The sequence below is a fragment of the Crocodylus siamensis genome, chromosome 2, assembly GCF_052110815.1.
Source record: "Crocodylus siamensis isolate JL-2025a chromosome 2, ASM5211081v1, whole genome shotgun sequence".
Classification (NCBI taxonomy): domain Eukaryota; kingdom Metazoa; phylum Chordata; order Crocodylia; family Crocodylidae; genus Crocodylus; species Crocodylus siamensis.
This window is the reverse complement of record NC_143396.1, coordinates 13,475,506-13,496,610: the sequence shown is the minus strand read 5'-3', so window position 1 is coordinate 13,496,610 and position 21,105 is coordinate 13,475,506. Positions and strand designations below refer to the sequence as shown.

The 21,105-nt window shown below is 42.5% G+C and overlaps 1 protein-coding gene across 1 annotated transcript in view; it reads left to right on the top strand.

The window, feature by feature from the left end:
• Positions 1-21,105, top strand: part of KDM3A (lysine demethylase 3A) — a 49,405-nt gene that overhangs the window by 13,066 nt on the left and 15,234 nt on the right. The window contains exons 9-19 of the mRNA XM_090035335.1: positions 256-416; positions 6,828-7,384; positions 8,301-8,502; positions 9,771-9,985; positions 12,061-12,213; positions 12,426-12,521; positions 12,941-13,068; positions 15,067-15,247; positions 16,474-16,646; positions 17,995-18,231; positions 19,669-19,840. Coding sequence (XP_089891461.1) covers positions 256-416; positions 6,828-7,384; positions 8,301-8,502; positions 9,771-9,985; positions 12,061-12,213; positions 12,426-12,521; positions 12,941-13,068; positions 15,067-15,247; positions 16,474-16,646; positions 17,995-18,231; positions 19,669-19,840 — 2,275 coding nt within the window. The remainder of the gene's footprint in view (positions 1-255; positions 417-6,827; positions 7,385-8,300; positions 8,503-9,770; positions 9,986-12,060; positions 12,214-12,425; positions 12,522-12,940; positions 13,069-15,066; positions 15,248-16,473; positions 16,647-17,994; positions 18,232-19,668; positions 19,841-21,105) is intronic.

The window sequence follows — 21,105 nt, the reverse complement described above, 5'->3', positions numbered from 1 at the left end:
TAACGTTTCCTTTCCTGAAATCCGCTCAGGATTCTGAAACCAAATTTTCACATTCTGGGGAAACTGATACTTGTTTTGAGGTTTTTCTATTTCCCTCATGAATGGCAAGAATAGCTGACTGGAGCCTGTTGCAATTATGAAAAATCAATGTATAAGTATGTATATATTGGATAGCTTTAAGTTGTCATGGGAGAGTTTAGGAAACTTTTTTTTTCCTGCTGCAACCAAATGTTTGTGTCTGTTGATCCTTTCTAGGGATCTCCTGGTCAGGGCCATGTGCAGTCGGTACCAACAGTGTTTGGTGAAGTACTGCTGGGATGTACACCTGCAACTCCTGTCAGTAAAGGCATGAGGCACCAAGGCATGTCTCAGCCAGCTAACTCGCCTCCCAACCTTGGTGCAGAAACTCCTCCAGGGTAAGCAAGTGGTGATCAATTATTCTATTCTGTTGTTTATGGAGTGTAATACTTGTCTGCTGTTGACTGGAAGTTATTGGAGAGATGGTGGGGGTGGGGGCAGACTTTAGAAATTATGGTAATTTTTTTGCATTCTCTGTGGATAAGGAAAATATATTACTATATTGTTAATTGGCATGAATATACAATTACTTTGGGTTATATTCTTGCCTTGTTCTTTTGACTGGGTGTAATCCTGGCTTGGGCTGGGGGGGATATCATAATTCTCTTCATGTTTCCATGCATTTTTTTTTTTTTTTTAAGATGGGGAAAAAAAAGATGTTTGCATATGTTCTGAGGGTTAAAACCTTTTTTAGATTTCAGTATGTGGTTAGAATCCTTTTTCAGGGGTTCAAAGTGTCTTCTGTAGAGAAAAGTATGCTATGGAGTGAGGGTTTGGTAGTCCCGGGTATGGGGAAGTTTGGTGGCAGGGAGGCCCTTGACTTTCAAAATTTTCAAGCTATAAGAAAGGCAAGGGCACTTTAAATAAGAGATTGTGGATGTAAGTATTTTTTTTAATCTCTGGTGGAACAACTGTTACAGCTCTTTGGCATTTAAATGTTTGTAAAGACAAGACTGGCTTTAATAAACCATAGTTTGACAACACCTTCTATAGTCCACCATTATATGAAAGGGTTTGTTTTGTTTTTTAAAATTTTGATCAGAGCATCTCTTTTCATTTCTTGTAATGAATAAGGGAATTAAGTTATAGGAAAGGGCTTGAATTACCCAATTTCACATAGGAAGCCTATGTAGAGCCTGAAACAGAGTTCTGATTTTCTGACTGAGGCTGGGCCTTGAACCACAAGACTCTTTGTAATGCAGCAGAACAGGCTTCATACAGGTGTTCTGGGCTGCTTGTGCCACAGAAGGTTGATAGCTACATTCAGATTGTAGTAAACTTGAATTGTCTTAATTGGACTACTTTTTCTCTGAGTGTATTTGGTCATAATCTACTTTTTTCTGATTTTAAAACCATATCTTATTCCTGATAGCTACGAAGAGCCAACATAGGCACGTGAAAGTGATTTGGATATTATTAGCTGTGTACAGAGTCATAGAGAAGTAGGGCTGAAAGGGACCTCCAGAGGTCATCTAGTCCAGCACCCTGCCTGAAGCGGGATTCTTGCTATCCAAGCCATCCTATACAAATCTATTTGTGTAACTTCTGAGCCAAACTACAGTCAACCCTGACATCACATCCAAATTATTAATAAAGGTGTTGATGTTGGGCAGAAGAGCTTACTGGCTAAGTTCATGGACATGAACTTACGGGGAAGCGTGGTCATGTTCGAAGTTTGGCTACAGATACAGGCAGACATAGACAGGTTAGCACATTGAACTTCATCAGGTTCTGATCCTCCCAATGTCAAGAAATGTGAAGTGCTCCACCCTTGGGACAAGAACCCCCGCAGCACACCTACAGGCTTGGCGACACCAAACTGACTAGCACCACAAATGAAAGGGGTCTGGGGGTAATAATAGACCACAGTGTGAATATGGGCCAGCAGTGAGATACTGTAGCCAGTAGGGCAAAAAATACTGTGGCATGCATCAATCAATGCATCTCCAGCAAAACCAAGCAAGCGATTCTTCCACTGTACTCAACACTGGTGAGACCACAGCTGGAGTACTGCATTCAGTTTTGGGAACCACACTTTAACAAGGATGTAGATAAGTTTGAGAGAGTCCAGAGAAGAGCCATCCGTATGATGAGAGTCTTATATGGCAAGCCATATGAGGAAAGCCTGAGGGATCTGGGACTCTTCTTTTTTCAGGCTGAAGGCTGAGAGGGAACCTAGTAGCAGCTTACCGCTACATTAGGGGAGTACATGAAGGACTTGGTGAGGAACTGTTCACTAGGGCACCTAAGGGGAAAACTAGGAGTAAAGGCCACAAACTCTTGGAAGATGTATTCAGGTTCAAAATTAGGAAAAGCTTCTTCACAGTCCGGGTGTCCAGACTGTGGAATAAGCTCCTTCCAGATGTGGTGCAATCACCTACCCTAGAAATCTTCAAGAGGAGACTAGACAGTCACCTTGCTGGGGTCACCTGACCTGCAGTTATCTTTCCTGCTTGGTGCAGGGGGCTGGACCAGATGATCTTCCAAGATCCCTTCTGGCCTTACCATCTATGAATAACACCCTAATCTGCCATGGCTGAAGGAGAATCACGGCAACCAATGTCCTGCTACTGTAAAGGTTGTTGGTATATGCTGGAGAGATGCAAGGAAGAGGGCCAAGCCCCTGCTACAGAGGAACATAAAAACCCAATCTGACCATAGGATAAAATTGCTTCCTGACCTCAGGTGTGGCGATCAGTCTGACCCTGAGTGAAGGGGCAAAACCTTCTATTCAGAAACCTCCAGATTTAAGTCTCAGCAGGAGAATTGGCACACCCTACTGAGTTTGTTGAGTCTTGGCTGCAGCCAACACCCAATGCCTCTGAGGAAGGCTTTAAAAACCCCTGATGGGTGTAGCAGCAGGATGGTGGGGATTCTCTTCAAGCCCATGTGGCTTGAAGAAGCCCAGAAGCATAAGAAATATCCATAATAGGAATAGGAATCACTGTACCCAGATGATCCCTGACCAATTCCTGTCCAACCTCTTACTGAACACCTTCAGTGATGAGTCCACAATTTCCCATGGCAATCTGTTCCACTGCCTAATTGTTCTAACAGTGAAGAAGCTTTTCCTGACACCCAATCTAAACCTATTTCCTGCAACTTCAAGCCACTGGTCCATGCCCTGTTTTTTTGCAGCATGAGAGAAAAGGTGGTTTCCCTCTTCTCTCTTTCTGTTTTATTATGGCAGCCCTTTCAAGTATTTGAAGAATACTATCATGACCTCTCTTAAGTGCCTTTTCCACAAGCTGACCAGTCTTGGCTCCTTCGGCCTCTCCTTCCAAGATCTATCGTTCATGTCACCTGCTTCTGGATCCTCTCTCAACTTTTCTGTGTCCTTTTAGAAAATGTGGAACCCAAAACTGCACACAGTATTCAAGATGAGGTCTAACCAGTGATGAGTGGAGAGGCATTATCACCTCTCATGTCTTGTACCTAATGCTTCTGTTGATGCACCCGAAAACTACATTTGTCTTCTGTGTAATGTGATGCAGCTGCAGACACTATTGAATCTGATTTGCCAAGACTCCTAGATCCTTCTCCATAGTCATAGGCAATGCGTTTGGGGGGGAGGGGGCATATGCCCCCCCACCCCCAAGATTAGTATTTGCTGGCTGGGGAGTGGGGGGGCAATGGTTGGTGTTCCTCCTGAGACTGTGGTGGTGCTGAGAGAAGTGCCAGCGGCACTTCCGGTTTGTGATTGGCTGGTGAGGGAACTAGCCCTCTCCCATGGTCAGCAGTCGGTCCCCAGGATCAGGAGGTACCAGTCACCCATATCCATAATGCTGCCATCCAGCAAGTTGTCACCCATTTTGTTTGTATTTTTAATTATTCTTCCCAAGGAGCAGCAACTTGCATTTGTCAGCACTGAACTTCACCTGGTTAGCTTCAGCCCAGCTTTCCAATCTGTTGAGATCCTTCTGTGCTCTAGTCCTCAAATGTACTCACAACCCTTCCCTGTTTTTTGTCATCTGCAACTTGCTCAAGAAGCTTTCTGTTTAGTTCTGTTGATATCTAGCATGAGAACAGAGATGGAGGGTTAAAATCTGAAAATCAAGCTAAGTTTACGGTACTGGTAGTCTTACATTCTGCTCAGTTAGCACATTTTGTCTGGAGCACACACTCTCCTTTATAAACTTGATCCTGCAGTACCATTTAGTCGTTTAACACAATATACCTGTACTATTCATTGAGCTCAATAACTGCTAAAGCATATGCTGGATTTGGTTGGTTCCTCTGTGTATGCAGCTCCTTCACACTGCAACAGTGTGAGAGAGAACTTGACTGTTGTGCCCACAGTTACCTTCCCTGTTTGTGTGTTTAAAGCTGTGTCTTACCTGCAACTTTTGAATTCTCAGGGGCATGTTTGTTTGTTTTGATCTACTAAAATCCGTGATTTTAAGTTTCTCTTCAGCCCTTAACCCTGGTTCCAAAGGATACCATATTTTCTCACTTAGACCATACCTTGGGTTATAATACACACCTTGTTTTTGAAAGGCAGAATGAGGAGAAAAAGATCTTTCCTTGTAATAAGCATCCAGGAATGTCTCCTAGCTAAAGAGAGGCATACACCCAATGGCAGGGAGGGGCCGTCACCAGGGAGGACTATACTGCGGTTGCTTGGAGATGCAGGGGGGCAGTCAGGAAGGCAGAGATGGGACTGGGACTAGCTACCCGGATCAAGGACAACAGGAAGTCCTTTTTTAAATACATAGGGGGCAAAAAGAAGGTTCCGGGTAATGTGGGGCCCCTGCAAGACACACTAGGAAATTTGGTCGTCACACCAAACAACAAAGCTAACATAAATAACAACTTCTTTGCCTCCATTTTCCTGAGCAGGGACCAGAACAGCCACCTTCCCACTGGGCCCGCCTTAGACCCCAGGGGAGGCACACCTAGGCCAAGGGTCCGGGAGGATCTAGTCAGGGAACTTCTGGAGGGACTGGACGTATTTAATTCAGCTGGTCCGGACGATCTCCACCCCAGAGTGCTGAGGGAATTAGCAGAGGTCATTGCGGGACCCCGGCACGGCTGTACAAGCACTCGTGGTGCTCTGGTGTGGTGCCAGAGGACTGGAAGAGGGCCAATGTGGTTTCCATCTTCAAAAAAGGGAGGAAGAAGGACCTGGGGAACTATAGGCCAGTTAGTCTTACCTCAATCCTGGATAAGCTTTTTGAGAGAATTATTCTGGCGCATATCCATGAGGGGCCAGCAGGGGAGATTATGCTTAGGGGCAATGAACAAGGGTTCATTAGAGACAGGTCCTGTCAGACCAACCTGGTGGCCTTCTATGACCAGGTCACCAAATCCTTAGCTGCAGGGGTAGCAGTGGACATAGTCTTTCTGTACTTTCGGAAGGCCTTCAACACTGTCTCTCACCCTGTTCTTATTAAAAACTGGGGGACTGCGGTGTCAACACCTACGCAGTCAATTTGGTCACCGCTGGCTGGAGGGCCGCACCCAGAGAGTGGTGGTGAACGGGTCATTCTTGACCTGGAGAGATGTGGGCAGTGGGGTCCCCCAGGGCTCGGTCCTTGGGTCTGCACTATTCGAAATCTTCATCAGTGATTTGGACGAGGTGGTAAAAAGCACACTGTTCAAATTTGCTGATGACACTAAGATGTGAGGGGATGTGAGCACTCTACAAGGAAGAAATAGGCTACAATTGGACCTAGACAGGTTACAGGGGTGGGCAGATGAGAATAGGATGGGATTCAACACTGACAAGTGCAAGGTGATGCACCTGGGGAGGAAGAACCAGCACCATACCTACAGGCTGAGGAACTCACTTGTCATCAGTGCAGAGGCAGAAAAGGATCTTGGAGTCGTCACTGATGCCAAGATGAACATGGGTCAGCAGTGTGGGGATGCAGTCAGGAAGGCCAACTGCACCTTGTCATGCATCCACAGATGCATCTCAAGCAGATCCAAAGAGGTGATCCTCCACCTCTATGCGACACTGGTCAGGCCGCAGCTGGAGTACTGCGTCCAGTTCTGGGCACTGCACTTGTGGGCAGCATGGAGAGGGTCCAGAGCAGGGCCACCTGCATGATCAGGGGGCAGCAAGACAGGCCCTACGAGGACAGGCTGTGGGACCTGAACCTGTTCAGCCTCCACAAGAGAAGGCTGAGGGGGATCTAGTGGCCTGTTACAAACTAGTCAGAGGGGACCAGCAGGCTTTGGGGGAGTCCCTGTTCCCCCAAGCACTGCCAGGAGTGACCAGGAATAATGGTCACAAGCTGGCAGAGGGTAGATTTAGGCTAGATATCAGGAGGCGCTACTTCCCGGTCAGGGCGGCTAGGATCTGGAACCAGCTTCCAAGAGAAGTGGTGCTGGCTCCTACCCTGGGGGTCTTTCAGAGGAGGCAAGATGAACACCTTGCTGGGGTGGTTTGACCCCAATACTCTTTCCTGCCATGGCAGGGGGTCGGACTTGATGGTCTGCTCAGGTCCCTTCCGACCGTACTAACTACGAAACTGGGTAGCAGCAGCAGCTAGGGAGCTGAGCCTGCTTGTTCTGTTCCTGCGGGGTCAGGTGCAGATCTTTCGCTTGTGTCCGTATCTGGCAGAAATTGTTCTTAGCTTATTTCTTACATGTACTGTGCATTACAATTTTCAGCAGCTGTTTTGGGCATTGTGTGATTCTTTTGGGGAGGAAAATATGGTAGCTTAAGATGGCTGATGTAGTCATTGGTTTGATTTTTTTGGATATCTTACTATCTTAATAATATTGCATATTGTACATTTCAGCATCTGCAGACAGAGTCTACCAGAAGCGCATCCTTCCAGTCTTAATACTAGTGTTAAAATGCCAACAGAAGATCCAGCTGCCTTTCACACAGAGGTTCTGTCTAAAGAACAAATTAAAAATCTTAATGATCAGAATGGTATCCATACCACTTTGACAAACCCAGAATCTCCATCTTTGACCGACTCTCACAATGGCAAACCAAGTGACTTGAAAAGCAAATGTGAACCCTTTGTGAATCCGATGACCAGTGCCCCAAAGCAGTGTGTTTCTGTAAAACCAACACAGCATCTTAATAGCTCTTCCAGGTCAACGTCAAGGACCAGTGGAACTTCTGAACTTCAGAAATTTTTTGATTGTAATCCCTCAACATCAGATGCCCATTCTGTCCCTTTTACTGAGCCTGGAGTTAAATTGCAGAACAGTTGCAAGGCAACCAAGGCAGAAAATTCTTCATCTGTTTGTTCCGCAATTAAAGGAGACTGTAGTGAATTTCTGTACGAGGGAAATGAAAATGAAGGGATTTTGAATGGAATCGCCAGTAAAGTCCAGGATAATAGTAAGTATATCTAAGCTTAGGTACCAGCATAGATGTCTAATATTTAAAATTAGACCTTTCAGAAAAATGTGCTTTCTGGATGACTAATTACATGACAACAATTTTTGTTTGACTTCTTGACTAAATGCCTGTTTCATTTTTGGAAGAGAAGATCAAATAATAAGATTAGGGTTCCCAAAAGTTATTTTAAATAACACAATCTAGAAATTGAGTAAAGCTGTATCTGCATGTCTGTAGGAAAAAAGCTCGTCACCAGACTTGTATTCATAACTGGAACACAATTCTTTTTATATGCATAAGAAATAAGATTGGGAAGAAGGGTTGCAAAAGTTAAAATAGGCATAACTAGGTCTTAGATCCTCCATAACACAGTGGGAACCAAGTTCTGCAGCAATACTACTAAATTCTGTGGAAACAAGTTCTAGGCTGCTCTGCAGTAAAATGCTGAATTGTAGTATCTGAAGTGTGTGTTGGTGGCAAGCAGAGGGAGGGCAGTAACAGAAATAGGCTGGCTCATATTGCTAAGAGGCATTTTCAGACTGAAATTAGCAGGTGGTGCTTTAATTAACACTTCATGCAGTTAAGTACACTTAAAAAAAAAAAAAAAAAAAAGTCTGACATCTTGGGGTTTAGTTATTCAGGAAGGGGTAAATCGTATAGCTGTAGAAAAAGTGAGCCTGTAACGGTGCCAGTAACTCTTCTAAAGATGCTTATGCTCTTTGATCAACTCTTGGACTCAATGATCTGTTGAGGTCCCTTTCAACCCTAGCTTCTACGAATTTATGAAACTCAGTGTAAAATTTTTGATTTTTCAGCTCAAGTAGAGAACTTAGCAGAAATGTATAAGGCAGGCAAGCATGTGAACGCATTTTTTTTAGTCATTCGGATTCACAATCTGCACCTGCTTTTCCTGCAGTAATTGTTCGCAAGTCAATTCTGGCAGATGCCAGTAAAGTTAAGAAGCTGCAACAAAGTGGGGAAGCATTTTTACAGGATGGTTCCTGCAATAACATTGCACCTCACTTGCATAAGTGCCGGGAATGTCGCCTGGACAGCTACCGGAAAAACAAAGAGCAAAGAGACTCCACTGTCTTCTGCAGATTCTTTCACTTCAGGAGGTGAGTTGAATTTTTATGCATGTGTATGATGTTCTGCAAATGGGTTTTATGAGACTAGGGCTGATTTTGCAGGGTTATAGGTTGTAGCTGTGTTGGTCTAAGGACGTAGGCAGGCAAGGTTCTTTGGGTAGGTGTGATATCTTTTATTAGATCAACTAAATAGTTGGAAAAAGTTCTTCGTAAGCTTTTGGGCACAAACACTCTTTGTCAGGAGATCCCAGAGAAACGTTGGGATGGAGAATTCTCCCACTGTGTTACAAAGTATTGACTTTTTTTCTGGATGTGTAGTGGCAGAAATATAGCCCTGACAGCTACAGGGGAGGGGCAACAGAAAGAGGAAGCAAGGGAAAAGGGCAACATAACAGCAAAGGACTTTAAGAGCAATATTTTTTTAACCTGTGGTTTTATGTCTGAATGGCAGCTTTTTAATATGTTGCAACGTTACCTGTCTAATGTGAGACCGTGGTAAAAAAATCAAACCATGCTTGCTTGTCTTGCCCATAATATGAGTTGTTTTAGAAGTCTTGTCAATTAGACCTTTAAAAAAGAGGTCTTGTTCAGTCTTTCTGCACACATGGAAAAGTATTGTGGTGCTATGGAAAAATGTGTTTCATAGGTAAAGCTTTTTGGCAAGGGACTTGAGAGCAAGGATTTCCTCCATTGTACAAAATCTGCATTGGAAATTGTCACTTTACTTCAGAAGCAGCTGTCTTCGAACTGTTTCATGTATGGGGCATATGAATTGTTTCAAAATAAGCAGTCTGATTTTCTTTCTTGTTGGTAGTTTTAACGGCATTTATTCTGAACTTCCTACAGGAAAATCTGAATAAGGTATAAGTTGGAAAGTAAGGGTTAATTGTTTCTGTTGGGCTTCTTTCAATTCAAGTTGTGATTACATTTCATTAGTTTAGGAATATTCTATTTTGTTTAGGTTAGGTTTGAGTTAACAGTGCACACATTCTGGCATTTAGTACAATGAACAGTCTCTTTTTCTTACAGCCTTAAAGGGTCATATTTTTGCAAACCTACTTGAGACCTGTTGCTTTTTATTCTTAAGATCCAAGCAAAAACTAACGTTCTGTATTTCTTTCCAAACTATCAGGGTTTAATTACACTAAACTGTTACAGTAGTGAGCAGTTGATACTGATTAATAGTAATCATTGAACTGCTTAGCATTGTTGGTTAATATGAATGCACAAATTAACATGCTGATCAAAATGAATGAAAATGAACTAATAGAGTATGTGGTTGTCTTCCCCTTTTCCAGGCTTCAGTTTAATAAACATGGTTTGTTACGTGAAGCAGGTTTCTTAACTCCCAACAAATATGACCCCGAGGCTATTGGCTTGTGGCTGCCACTGTCAAAAAACGTTATGGGTCTAGATCTGGACACTGCAAAGTATGTTTTGGCCAACATTGGAGACCACTTCTGCCAGCTGGTGATATCTGAAAAGGAGTTCATGTCTACTATAGAACCACACAGTAAGAATAACGCTTTTGTAGAACAAAATAAAGGACTTTTAAAATAAATCTTTCCATCCTTCATGGAAAGGGATTGTGTGACTGTGGTAGAGGGAAGCAGTACTACTAGCCTTATGGATGCAACTATACAGTATTTATGAACCCTAATCATCATTCAGGCGTTCTAAATTCCCTTTGCTGAAAAGAAACAAAATGGTTCCTGTACTCTTACTCTGAATTGGTCTGACAACCCCTCCTGTTCCAGAGAGAGACTAGAAGTGCAGAAGGTAAAAGGTGCTTTCCATGCTCTATATTTACCTGTTGCCTGTGTATAATCAGGCAGGCTTTCCAACTTAGTGATGAATAGCCATGCTGGACCTGCATGGCTGAATGGAGTGGTGTCCTTTTCTTGTGCATCAAGTCTGAATCTTGCTTATTGAGTTCCATGCTGGCTACTTGACCTCAGTGGGGCAGGATCAAGTCCCCATAAAATAGTTTAAGTTTCAGTCGGGTTCACTTGCATGACCTCCTGGGAGGTGTAGCAATGAAAAGAGAGTTCAAGTGATAACCTAGCCTGGAAATGTTTTTATTGCACCATCAGCATACTTTCAGTTTGAAAAAAGCAAAAACAAGGGACTCCATTAGTTTCTACACAGTAGCTCTTCAGGGTAGAATTGCAGTTAAACTGCGCGTGTGCGGGGCGGTTCTTCCCCCTGTAGTTATCTTTGTGTAATAAGAAGTATAGGAGAATGGTTGCCTGGCTTCTTTTGTATGTTTTATATATGGATGTCATCACCATATATTTGGTACTCTTAACAGCCTTGCTTGTCCTCTGTCTACTAATCGGCCTCTCTGGGATTTATATTTGTGTTCTAAAACTAGCATGGATTTGGACTTAAGGTGTATTTTCAGTTTCTGAAGCAGGTCCTGTTTAGACTCTTTGAGGGTCTTATCTAATCTCTTTAGGATCACGGCATTATCCTGCACCTTCTGCAATTGATGAGACTTCTGGTATCGATTCCAGCAGTAGCTACAGAAACCTGACCTTCCAGGTTGAGAGACAGGAACCAAACTTTGTATTGATTCTTAAGTCTACGTTGGCAGTGGTTTAAAACTCCCCAGTTTGAGGTGCACGCAGAACGTGATGAAATGATGCGATTGAAAGTTGTTTTCTTTCTTTTGGAACTAGCTTCACAAATCGCTCATTTTGCTAAACATTTATTACGCATGTTGAAAACTCAAGCTGTTTTAAACCCAGTTGTGGGCTTATGAATTCTTCCTCAGGGGTGTGAGAAAGTTTTGACAAGTGCCAATCCTTCCTATCCTGGACCTTTCTTTTTCAGGTCACTTATGTACAAGTATAATAATGCCATGGCAGCCATTTCTGTGCTCAGTCTCTTGTCATGAGATTTGCCATTCATAGGCATAGGTGTCATTTACTTTCTTGCTCAAAGAGAGGAGTAGCTTAAAGGTATATTATGCCAAGTATCTGCAATGATCAGCAAGTTTTGCAAATCGCCTGCTTTAAGGTTGCATTGTGGGGGGGGTGTATGTTGTTGTTTTTCTTTAAATACCACTGACTTAATGGAATTAAATAAAAAGTGGGGAGGGAATCTTTTAATTATTTGATTAGAGGCTGAGAAACTGCTTTGGATCCAGTGGCCTCCTAGTCTGACTTTGATTATAAAAAGTGATTTGGTGTTGAAGCACTGAGTTAAAAGTTTTGTCTTACAGGAATTGGGCCTGCATGTTAAGAATCTTGATTTTATTCTCACATCCTAAAAATTGCAAATGATTCAATTGGAATTCAGGTGTGACTAAAGCAAGGGGTGCAACTTCATAACTAGGTACCCTGATACCTTCATAATACAGAGGTAGCCAGCAGCTAATACAGGGTGGCACAGAAGGATGGACAGAGAGATAGCTAGGCACAGCTAGGAAACTGAGACCATGGATCCGTTGATTGCCACTTGATATGACAGTGCTAGCTTGTGTTGCACTACTGAAATCAAGCATGGTCACAGGAACTAAACTATAGACAACTATTCCATTATGTCTAACATACTAACTTATATTTTTACTGTCACTTACCTCAGAGCAGGTAGCCTGGAAGCGTGCTGTCCATGGAGTTCGAGAAATGTGTGATGTCTGTGACACAACAATTTTCAACCTTCACTGGGTTTGTCCCAAGTGTGGTTTTGTAGTATGCGTGGATTGTTATCGGATGAAAAAGAAAAGCTTACATCAAGGTAACATTATTCTCTTTAAAGAAAACTTGTGTTTTGAACAGTTAAGTTTAATGGAAGAAGGGACTTAATGGAAATCATTTTATAAATGTGTAATCTGTATTTTACTGAAAGAAGAAATGGGGGTGTTGGTTTGGGGTAGGGGTGTGTGTGTGTGTGTGTGTGGTTTTTTTTTTCTTATTAAACAGTCAGTCAGCATGTTAATTTGCTTTCAGATGGTGTATCTGAGACATTCAACTGGTTTAAATGTGTGAAGGGTCAGTTGCATGAACCGGAGAGTCTAATGCCTACACAGATAATTCCTGGAAAAGGTATTGTAATTATTTATGGAAGCGTGTGCAAGAATACTAAGCTTTCTGTTTGCAAATTATAGGGCCTGATTCAATGCCTGGGAAGTCAGACTTCATGAGCATTGGGTTTGGTCTTTAATAGATACTTGAATAAGGTAGTGATTTGAGTAATACATGCTGGTAAATGGTCAAAAACCATATTTGCAGTCTGGCTGTACAAGTTTTGTCTTGCATTTTATGCAGATAACTGCAGTTGGCATGTTAGTGTTTCTTTGGTAGTTTAAATAGAAGTTGTAAAACTAGAGCTGTGCAGATAAATCTGTTCTGCAGATGCTTGTTTCTTCTTTATCTTTGAATTGTGGCATATGCAATATTGTTGAATTCTTGATATCATTTACACTTGCTTTAGCTATGAGTTCATTAATGATTTATCGTTTTAGCTCTCTATGATGTTGGCGACATTGTTCACTCTGTAAGAACAAAATGGGGAATAAAAGCAAATTGTCCTTGTGCAAATAAACAGTTCAAGGCACTATCAAAGCCGACCTTAAAGGAGGATGCAAAACAGGTACTGCTTCTGACTTTTTACAATTCTTTTTCCACTATCTTCTGTAAAATATGGGCAAGACTACAAAAGTGCTGTGTATTGGTCTAATGCTATCCCCATTGAAGACGGTGGTTGATTTCTATGTGGAGTGGAGTTTAGGCCAATACTGACCACTTCTGAAAATCCTTCTTGGCAATTTTGGCTTACGCATGTTTACTTTTTCTAGTTCAGCTTCCCTCGGTGTATGGACAGATGTATTTGGAACATTCTCAGTATTGCACTAAACCCCCAAGAGTCTAGACGTGCACGCTACTGCAGACCAGTTTACCTTTCCTGGAACGTTTCAAAATCACAGCAGGAAAATCTGATACTGTTTTGAGCCAGTCCTTGAACCAGTTCTATTATGTCCAGACATGGAACATTACATACGTAATGTCTGGCCAATCATCCAGGTATCCCAAACTGCACTGTTCCTCACTGCCCCCCGTCCCTCCCATTCCAAAACCTGTGCAGGACTGCTTTGGGATGCAGCTAGGACTCTGCCCAAAGATCTATTGCCCACAGAGACCACAGTCTGTAGGGGTGGGGAAGCAGAAAGCCTCCATGGCAGTTTCACTTCCCTGTTGGGGGGGTCCCAGGCTTATTTGGAAGGGGGGTGTAGTCAGGTGCCGGAGGAGGGCAGCTTTGTGGCCCCCTACTTGTGCTGGGTGGATGATTGTGCCTGTTAACACCTGTGGGGGGGCTTGAACAAAGCTGTTGTATAATGCACACTTCATAGAAGAGAATGAGCATGGAATTGGCAGCCAGTGTGAAGTGGAATAGCCTGTTAGGCTGCTTGCAGATGTCTAAAAAAAACCCCAAACAAACCCCGAGCTTTACTGAAAGAAGCTGCATGTTACTTTGATCCAGCTCCGCAGTGTCTGTATAGATCAGGCGCTTCAGCAGGGCTTTTATCTAAAGCTGAGTCAATTGGCTATTAGATAAAAGTGCCAGAAAAGTCCCACTAAAGTGCCTGATCTATACAGACGTTGGGTGAGCTGGCCATCTAATACACTGCCTCTTCTGGGTATGCTCTGGGCTTGCTGCGGAAGTGCATCAAGTTTAAAATGCTAGTTTTTAATTTCTGCAAGCAACTTTTGATTGTTCCTGGCCTGCTGTGCTGCACTCTTGCAGCCAGCCCTGCCCTACAGGTTGTACCCAGCATGCACATATCTCTGTGGCATTGCAAGGTACTTGAACAGCTTTCCAATGAGTCTTTTCTAAGCCTCGGTGAGGTGGAGACTGGGAAGTCCCAAAGTACCCAGTTCCACCCTCCCCATCCCCAAATGAAACCACCATGTGTTGTCATCCTCCCCCACTTCCCCCAGACCTGGTCAGCCAATTGGTGACATTTTTGGAATGGTTCAAGTTACCTTTATCTGTACCCTCATTAATGACAGAAGACTGGCATGCAAAAAGGAATGAATGGTTCAGAATTCTTGAAAGCAAAATTCATGTGAAATTCCTAGAAAATAAAAAAAAAAAAAAAAGTTTGCCTTGAGGATTCTAAAAATTAAGAAAAGAATAATATAAGGCAGTATAGCTAATTTTAGTCTTAATGGCCATGACAGGAAAAATTGGCTGTTGGTGGTAGAGTGCATTTTGTTTACAGTAACTAGACTAAACTTTTAGTGAATGTGAATGCTGTTTCTTTAACGAAAAGTAAATATAGCATTCATTTGTGAATGAATTCCAAAAAAGGTACTGGTTTCCAGATTTTGTTCATAGTAGTCTAAAAAAGTTGCTAAAAAAGATTAAAGGCAATAGATTGATCTTTAGTAGAAATCTGGTGTTTCATAAAAGCTAAAGTATGGGTGTTCTGGGGTTTTGTGAACTGAATTGGGAAGTGGGGGGTGTTTGTATTTTTTTCCTTGCAAAAGAATTGGGAGCTGTAATTGTGCTTCTGTGTGTGGGTTCCTCCCCCTTCCTTCCTAAAGGAGGATGTCTCTTTTAATATAAGTCTTCACTTTTGTTTTGCAGAATTTAGTACCTGGAGAAAAATCCACACATCTGAATAATTTTGTCCTAGGCCCACTAGGTACTAGCTGTGAGTCTCCTATAAAACCAATGGTTGGAAGTAAACTAGTCTCTTCAGTTAATACTTCTTCCTTAAATTGGCTGGCTGGCTTAACAAGTGGAAATGTGAATAAAGAAAACAAAGGTAAAGTTGTGAGGAAAAAAAGCCTTGCATTACTATCAGTAGTTAATGACTTAGTTAGTCCTATCAGCAGGATTTACTAAAGCTGTCCCTACTTACTGGGGTAAGGGTTTCACAAGGCCAGCCCTAACTAACAACTCATTGTCTTGTGGAGGTATCTTTATTGCTTAGGCATATCTTGAAAATTTTATTCAAGTCAGTTTTTGGAAATGTGATTTAGACTTCTACATCTTCTGGGCATTTTCAGAAACATTTTTTTCTTGGACACTTCAGAAAACTATATGCTGTAGGCTACAGCTGTCCAGGAGGAGGAATTTAATCAAGTTTTTTTTTTAAACTAACTTAATCTAGCACAGTACATGAATTGCAGTTTTGAGGAAGAGAATAGCTTTTCCTTCCTTATTCCTCCTTCCCCAGGAAATACAAATCTCAACGTTTTATTGACTCAAGGCACCTTTTAGACTCGAGTTACTCTGTAGGTTTGTGAACTGAGTGGCACCCAATTTCAAAGACCAATTTATATAATACAGTGCGTACCTTTTTGCAGAGGGGCTGGGGGATCACTTGGGTAGGAACAAACCTGAGCCTGTGCTAAATTCTTTCTGTCAAACCTCTTCAAAAGATCTAGTGGCACCTCAGGGTGCCACAGTACTCTGGTTGAGAAAATAAGTGGCCTACCATCATTAGCCCTGGGTTGCCCTAGAACCGGGAGCTGTGCCATGCTGCCTTGCCCTCTGGGCAAGTAGGGAAGGAAGGGGAAACTTAGAAACCTTAGTTGCTAGTGCAGTCATGGAGAAGGCCAAGTGGGAGCCTAGGGGGTAAGGGAGGCGGGGATGTAGAGGCAAAACTTCAACCCCTTGTGGGCTGCCAGTTGGACAGCCATATCTTAGTGATCAGAAGCATAGTCAATTTTGCAAAAGTATTAAGTGTCATGTTGTTTTACTAGCCTGGGCTTTTGGTAATGGGAAGACTATCTGCTGGTGTTAATAATGAACTCATTTCTATTTTATACACTAACTAGCACTTTTTAAAAATGGCATAAGCAGAAGTGTCTTGTATTGAACCTAACTGTATTGTAATTTGGCAACAGAGTATGTAAGAAACAGGCTACCTTTTTAAGGTGCATATATTTACATTTATATTAAATACAGGGCTTCAGATTCTGGCACATAGTTGTATAGGTTCAAACAACAATTCTTGTTTCAGTGGAGGCTTTTTCCCTTTTTCAGAGAAAGTCCTGCCCTCTGCCTTAAAGAATGAACACAAACCTCTTCAGTCCCTCCCCACATTTGCGAAGCCAACAACAGCCTTGCAGACGTTCAACAGTGCAATATTGACTCCCGTGAGCAGCAACAACAGCACAGGTTTCCTGCGGAACCTACTGAACTCCTCCGGAGGAAAGGTATCCCAGGACTCTGGCATTACTTCATTTCTCTTGTGGTTGTGAAGCCAGATGTTCCAGTTTTCCCCAGCAGTGCTGCTCTAATCTCACAAGGCATGTGCCACAGTAAATAAACAAGGAAAGAATAATTTAGTTGGAGGAATCAGGTTTATCTGTCAGATGCATTCACACTGCAGGCCCCCATTGCAGCCTTTCTGGAGTACAGCCAGTGACCCACACTGCCATTAATCCTTGCTTTGTAAAGGACTCTGAGCCAGGCAGTGCTTCTAGACAGTCCCTAGTTGAGAGATGCAGCCCATTCACTGATTAATGTGCATTCAGGCAGTGTCTGAGAGCTTTCCAAAGGAATCTTCAACTAGATCTGCGTTTGGCTTCTCCTTGAGGGCAATCTCCTTGAGTAAACAGCATGGATTGTAGGCTGCTCAACTCCATGTATGCAGGTATAAAGTGTGTGTAATATGCTTACTTTTGAAATAGTGGATTGAAAGCTCCCTGGGCTTCACCAGTGAAACCTCACTGACTTCCATGCAGTAAGAGAAATAAATCCTTGCTAGATGCCATACCTCATGGACTTCTGCAGCTTTGCCCAGGTGGAACTAAGATCCAAATTTTACTTATGATAAAATACTGTAGAGGGAAACTAAGATGTATTGGGAAGGTTTAGGAGTAGCACATCTTAGTTGAATCTTCCACCCCAATTCAAATGACCTCTTGAGGTCCATTCAAGCTGTGGAAGAAATCGAACTTTGCGTTGTGGTTGAATCAGAACTGACAGAGCCAGCTTTTCTTTATTTAAGGCTATACTGTGATCACGGGGAGAATTCCATACAGCAAGGGGAATCACCCTCTTGTCTGTTTCAAAGGATTTCTCAAACTCTATAAGTTTACAAACATATTTATACTTAAGACAAAGAAATAGAAAAAAATATGAGCTTGGAGAAACGAAACAATAGTAAATTACATACAGACGGTTTACTTAAAGAAAACATACATGCACAGGGTAATATATCAAGACAAAACAAGACATACAGAATTCCTTAACTCAGAACATGTAACTGAAATAAGCAGTATCAGGACTTCTGGTCTCTGCCTGTTTTCCTAGTCGAGCAGGCCAGAAGCCCAACCAAATCCACTACCATGCAGCCCTAGGATTCTTCTGAGAGAAGAATATTCTATTCCCTACCCAAAGTATAGGCTTAGGTGAAAAGGTTGGGAAGTGAAAAATGTGTTGGCAAAAACACAACTGCAGTGTTACATTTTTTTTGCAGAACAAACAGCATTTTGACAAGTGGCAAGACAGCACTGAGGCAAATGTTAACATCTTTTCCTTTTCTCTTACTAAATTCAGACTGAGAATGGCCTCAAGAATACACCCAAGGTCCTTGATGATATTTTTGCCTCTTTGGTGCAAAATAGAACAGTTACAGATGTGCCTAAGAAGCCTCAAGGATTGACTATAAAGCCTACCATAATGGGCTTTGATACTCCCCACTATTGGTTATGTGATAACCGCTTGCTGTGTCTCCAAGATCCCAACAACGAGAGCAACTGGAATGTCTTCAGGGAATGCTGGAAGCAGGGGCAGGTAATGTCTTATACACATTGGCTGCTTACAGACCTTAAAAAATCCAGTGCTTTACTTTATACTTGGTGTGCCCCCGTGTTGAGCCTAGCACATGCCTAGAAGAGGTACTGCATTAGTTGGACCCAGCTTGCCCAACCTCTGTATAATCAGGTGCTTTAGTGGGGATTTATTGGCACTTTTATCTAACAGATGATTCAATCAGCGGTTAGATATAAGCACCAAAAAGCCCCGGTGAAGTGCCCAATCTACAATCTATACAGACGTTGCAGAGCCAGGTCAAAGTAATGTACTGTTTCTTCCAGTGAACCGGGGGTGGGGGGGATCGTCTTGTGGAGAGAGGGGTAGTATTGCCTGCCTAGGTTTTATAATAATAAAATCACTGGTCTCTGAGCACTAGTCACCAGAAAGATCTTTAGGAAATAGTTTCTCGTCATAGAGCCTACAACTTCTCAGAACCAAGGCTGAACATCTGGCAGTGACTGGTATTTCCCTTCACCCTTTCTGTTTAGTTTTGCTGCTTTGTCAGAAAGCATTGTGGGTATAATAATCCCTAACTGTCTCTGTCATATGGCTGTTAAGTACGTTGAGTAATATGAAATGCCTTGATCTTTAGAATTTTTAGTTCATTTATCCATTAAAATATCCTGTGCATTTTATTTTGATACATCTTATTGAAATAGATTAGTGGCCCCTTTTGTGATTTGGTTTCCTAGACCAGATGTTGGCTGTCTATCACAAGGCTTTGTACCATTGCTTATAAGCAACTACAACAGTTCCTTTTAATGTTATGTGCATGTTACTGGGGAGTAGATTATATACCAAAATACTTGCCACAGACTCAAGTCTGAGAGCTTGAACCTCTTTGGTCTGTCTTCTGAAAAACTGATTGCTTGGCAGGCAGGGTCTCAGACATTGCCCTGTGACCATCTTGTGTCTCACAGAATACCTTTTTCTTTGAAAGAGTCTAAATGTATTTTGAAAAGTTTGCTGCTTCTGTCTTCTGAGGCAACATAGGAGTGAATTAAGATGTTGCTACTGGTGTCTTCTCTGTTTCCCTCCAGCATGGAGAGTGTCACTTAAATCAGCACAGTATTTAAACTTCTCTCTTGGAAGTGAACAACACCCCTGAAAACAGGAACATGCTACATAATTCTAGCATAGCAACCTAATTAAACAATGCCTACTCACTTGTACTCTAAAAATACCAGTGTCCAGGAAAAAAATTGAGAGAAGATAACAATTTATCACCCTAAAAGAAAAAATAGTCTTTTTTCCAAATTAAATTTGGCATAGTCTATAGCATTTGTCGTCGTAATTTCTATACTCTGAAGCTTTGCCTAAATATGTATGTTGTTTTAAAAATCAACTGAATTTGTAAAACCTCTTTACAAAGAATATTTTTAATTTTCCTTTAATGTGTGGGTTTTTTTTTGTTAGCCTGTAATGGTGTCTGGAGTGCATCACAAATTAAACCCGGAGCTGTGGAAACCAGAGTCCTTCAGAAAGGAATTTGGCCAGCAGGAAGTAGATCTGGTTAACTGCAGAACCAATGAAATTATCACAGGAGCTACAGTAGGGGACTTCTGGGATGGATTTGAAGACATTCAAAGTATGCAATATGAATTCCCTTCTTTGCTATTGTGTTGTATAGAGGGTACTAAAAGCAGAGGCATGACTGATGGACCTGGTATTCAGGGCAAGCCACTCCTGCAGGGGTTAGCATCACTGGCATTTATACTGGGCAGTGTGTTTTGCTAATTACCCAAAATTTGGCAGCAAAAGGAAAAGGAGACAATTAGGCTTAATTTGTCACACCACCACAGTTGGCCACACCATTGTCACCTCCCCCTGCAGCAGTGGCCTCTCCTGGAAGTAAGCTGGCACCAGCCCCATGTGGGTTCCTTTATGGTTACTGCCAGACCCTCTGCCTCTATTTTGGTATCTCTTCCCCCTCCTCCTTAGTGCCCATGGACTTGTGCCCTACCCACCTACCTGTAGTTGTGCTGCTGGCTAACAGCATGATAAAGGGGCACTTCTATTTTTGCTGCTGGCTTTAATCTGTACTGGCAGGCTTTGGGTGAAAGAATAAAACCAACTTACAATGGTCAGTTTGCTGTTGTAAACTCCATAGTAGTTTGTTTCCTGTAGAGACACAGCTATCCAGAGCACCTTGCTACTGGATGGGGGAGCTGGCAGTAACATGTTGGCATTGAGAATGGGCTGTGGAATGGCAGACTCAAGTTTGAAGATGCGTGGTCCAAACACTGGTGTATAGTTCTTCCTGATTCTTCCAGTGGGTAACATTTTTACACTAGAATAGTGATTTACAGTGGTAAAATGCTGGGTGTCCCATGTCTGCTCCACATTTTATGCTGGTACAAAAGTAGATTACACTGGTATAAATGTATGTGTTTGGACCCTTTACTTGTGGTGGGATAAGCTAGATCAGGGTTTTTCAACCTGTGGGTCACAAGAATGTATGAAAGGGTCATGAACAAACTTTAAAAATGGGGTTTCTTTTAAAGGAGATAGATGTGGGAAACTGTGGCTTTTCCCTTGCAGGCTGGCAGAGTTTCAGCGTGCAAAGGGCTGCTTGCCCCACATGCCCACCCACTGCCCCATATGCTGTGGGGGCTGGGCCCTGGGGGTAGCAGGTCAGGACTGAGGGGTACTGGGTTGGGACTGGCCATTGAAGTTTATAGATAGATCCTGGTACAAAAAGGTTGAGAAGCACTGGACTAGATGACCTCTGGAGGTCCCTGCGAACCCTAGTTTTCTGTGAACATATGATTGTGTTATCTGCTCTGGCTGGCTTGGAATGCTAGGAGGATTTTTCCATAGCAAAGTGCACTGATGTGATTTTTTTTTCGCAGT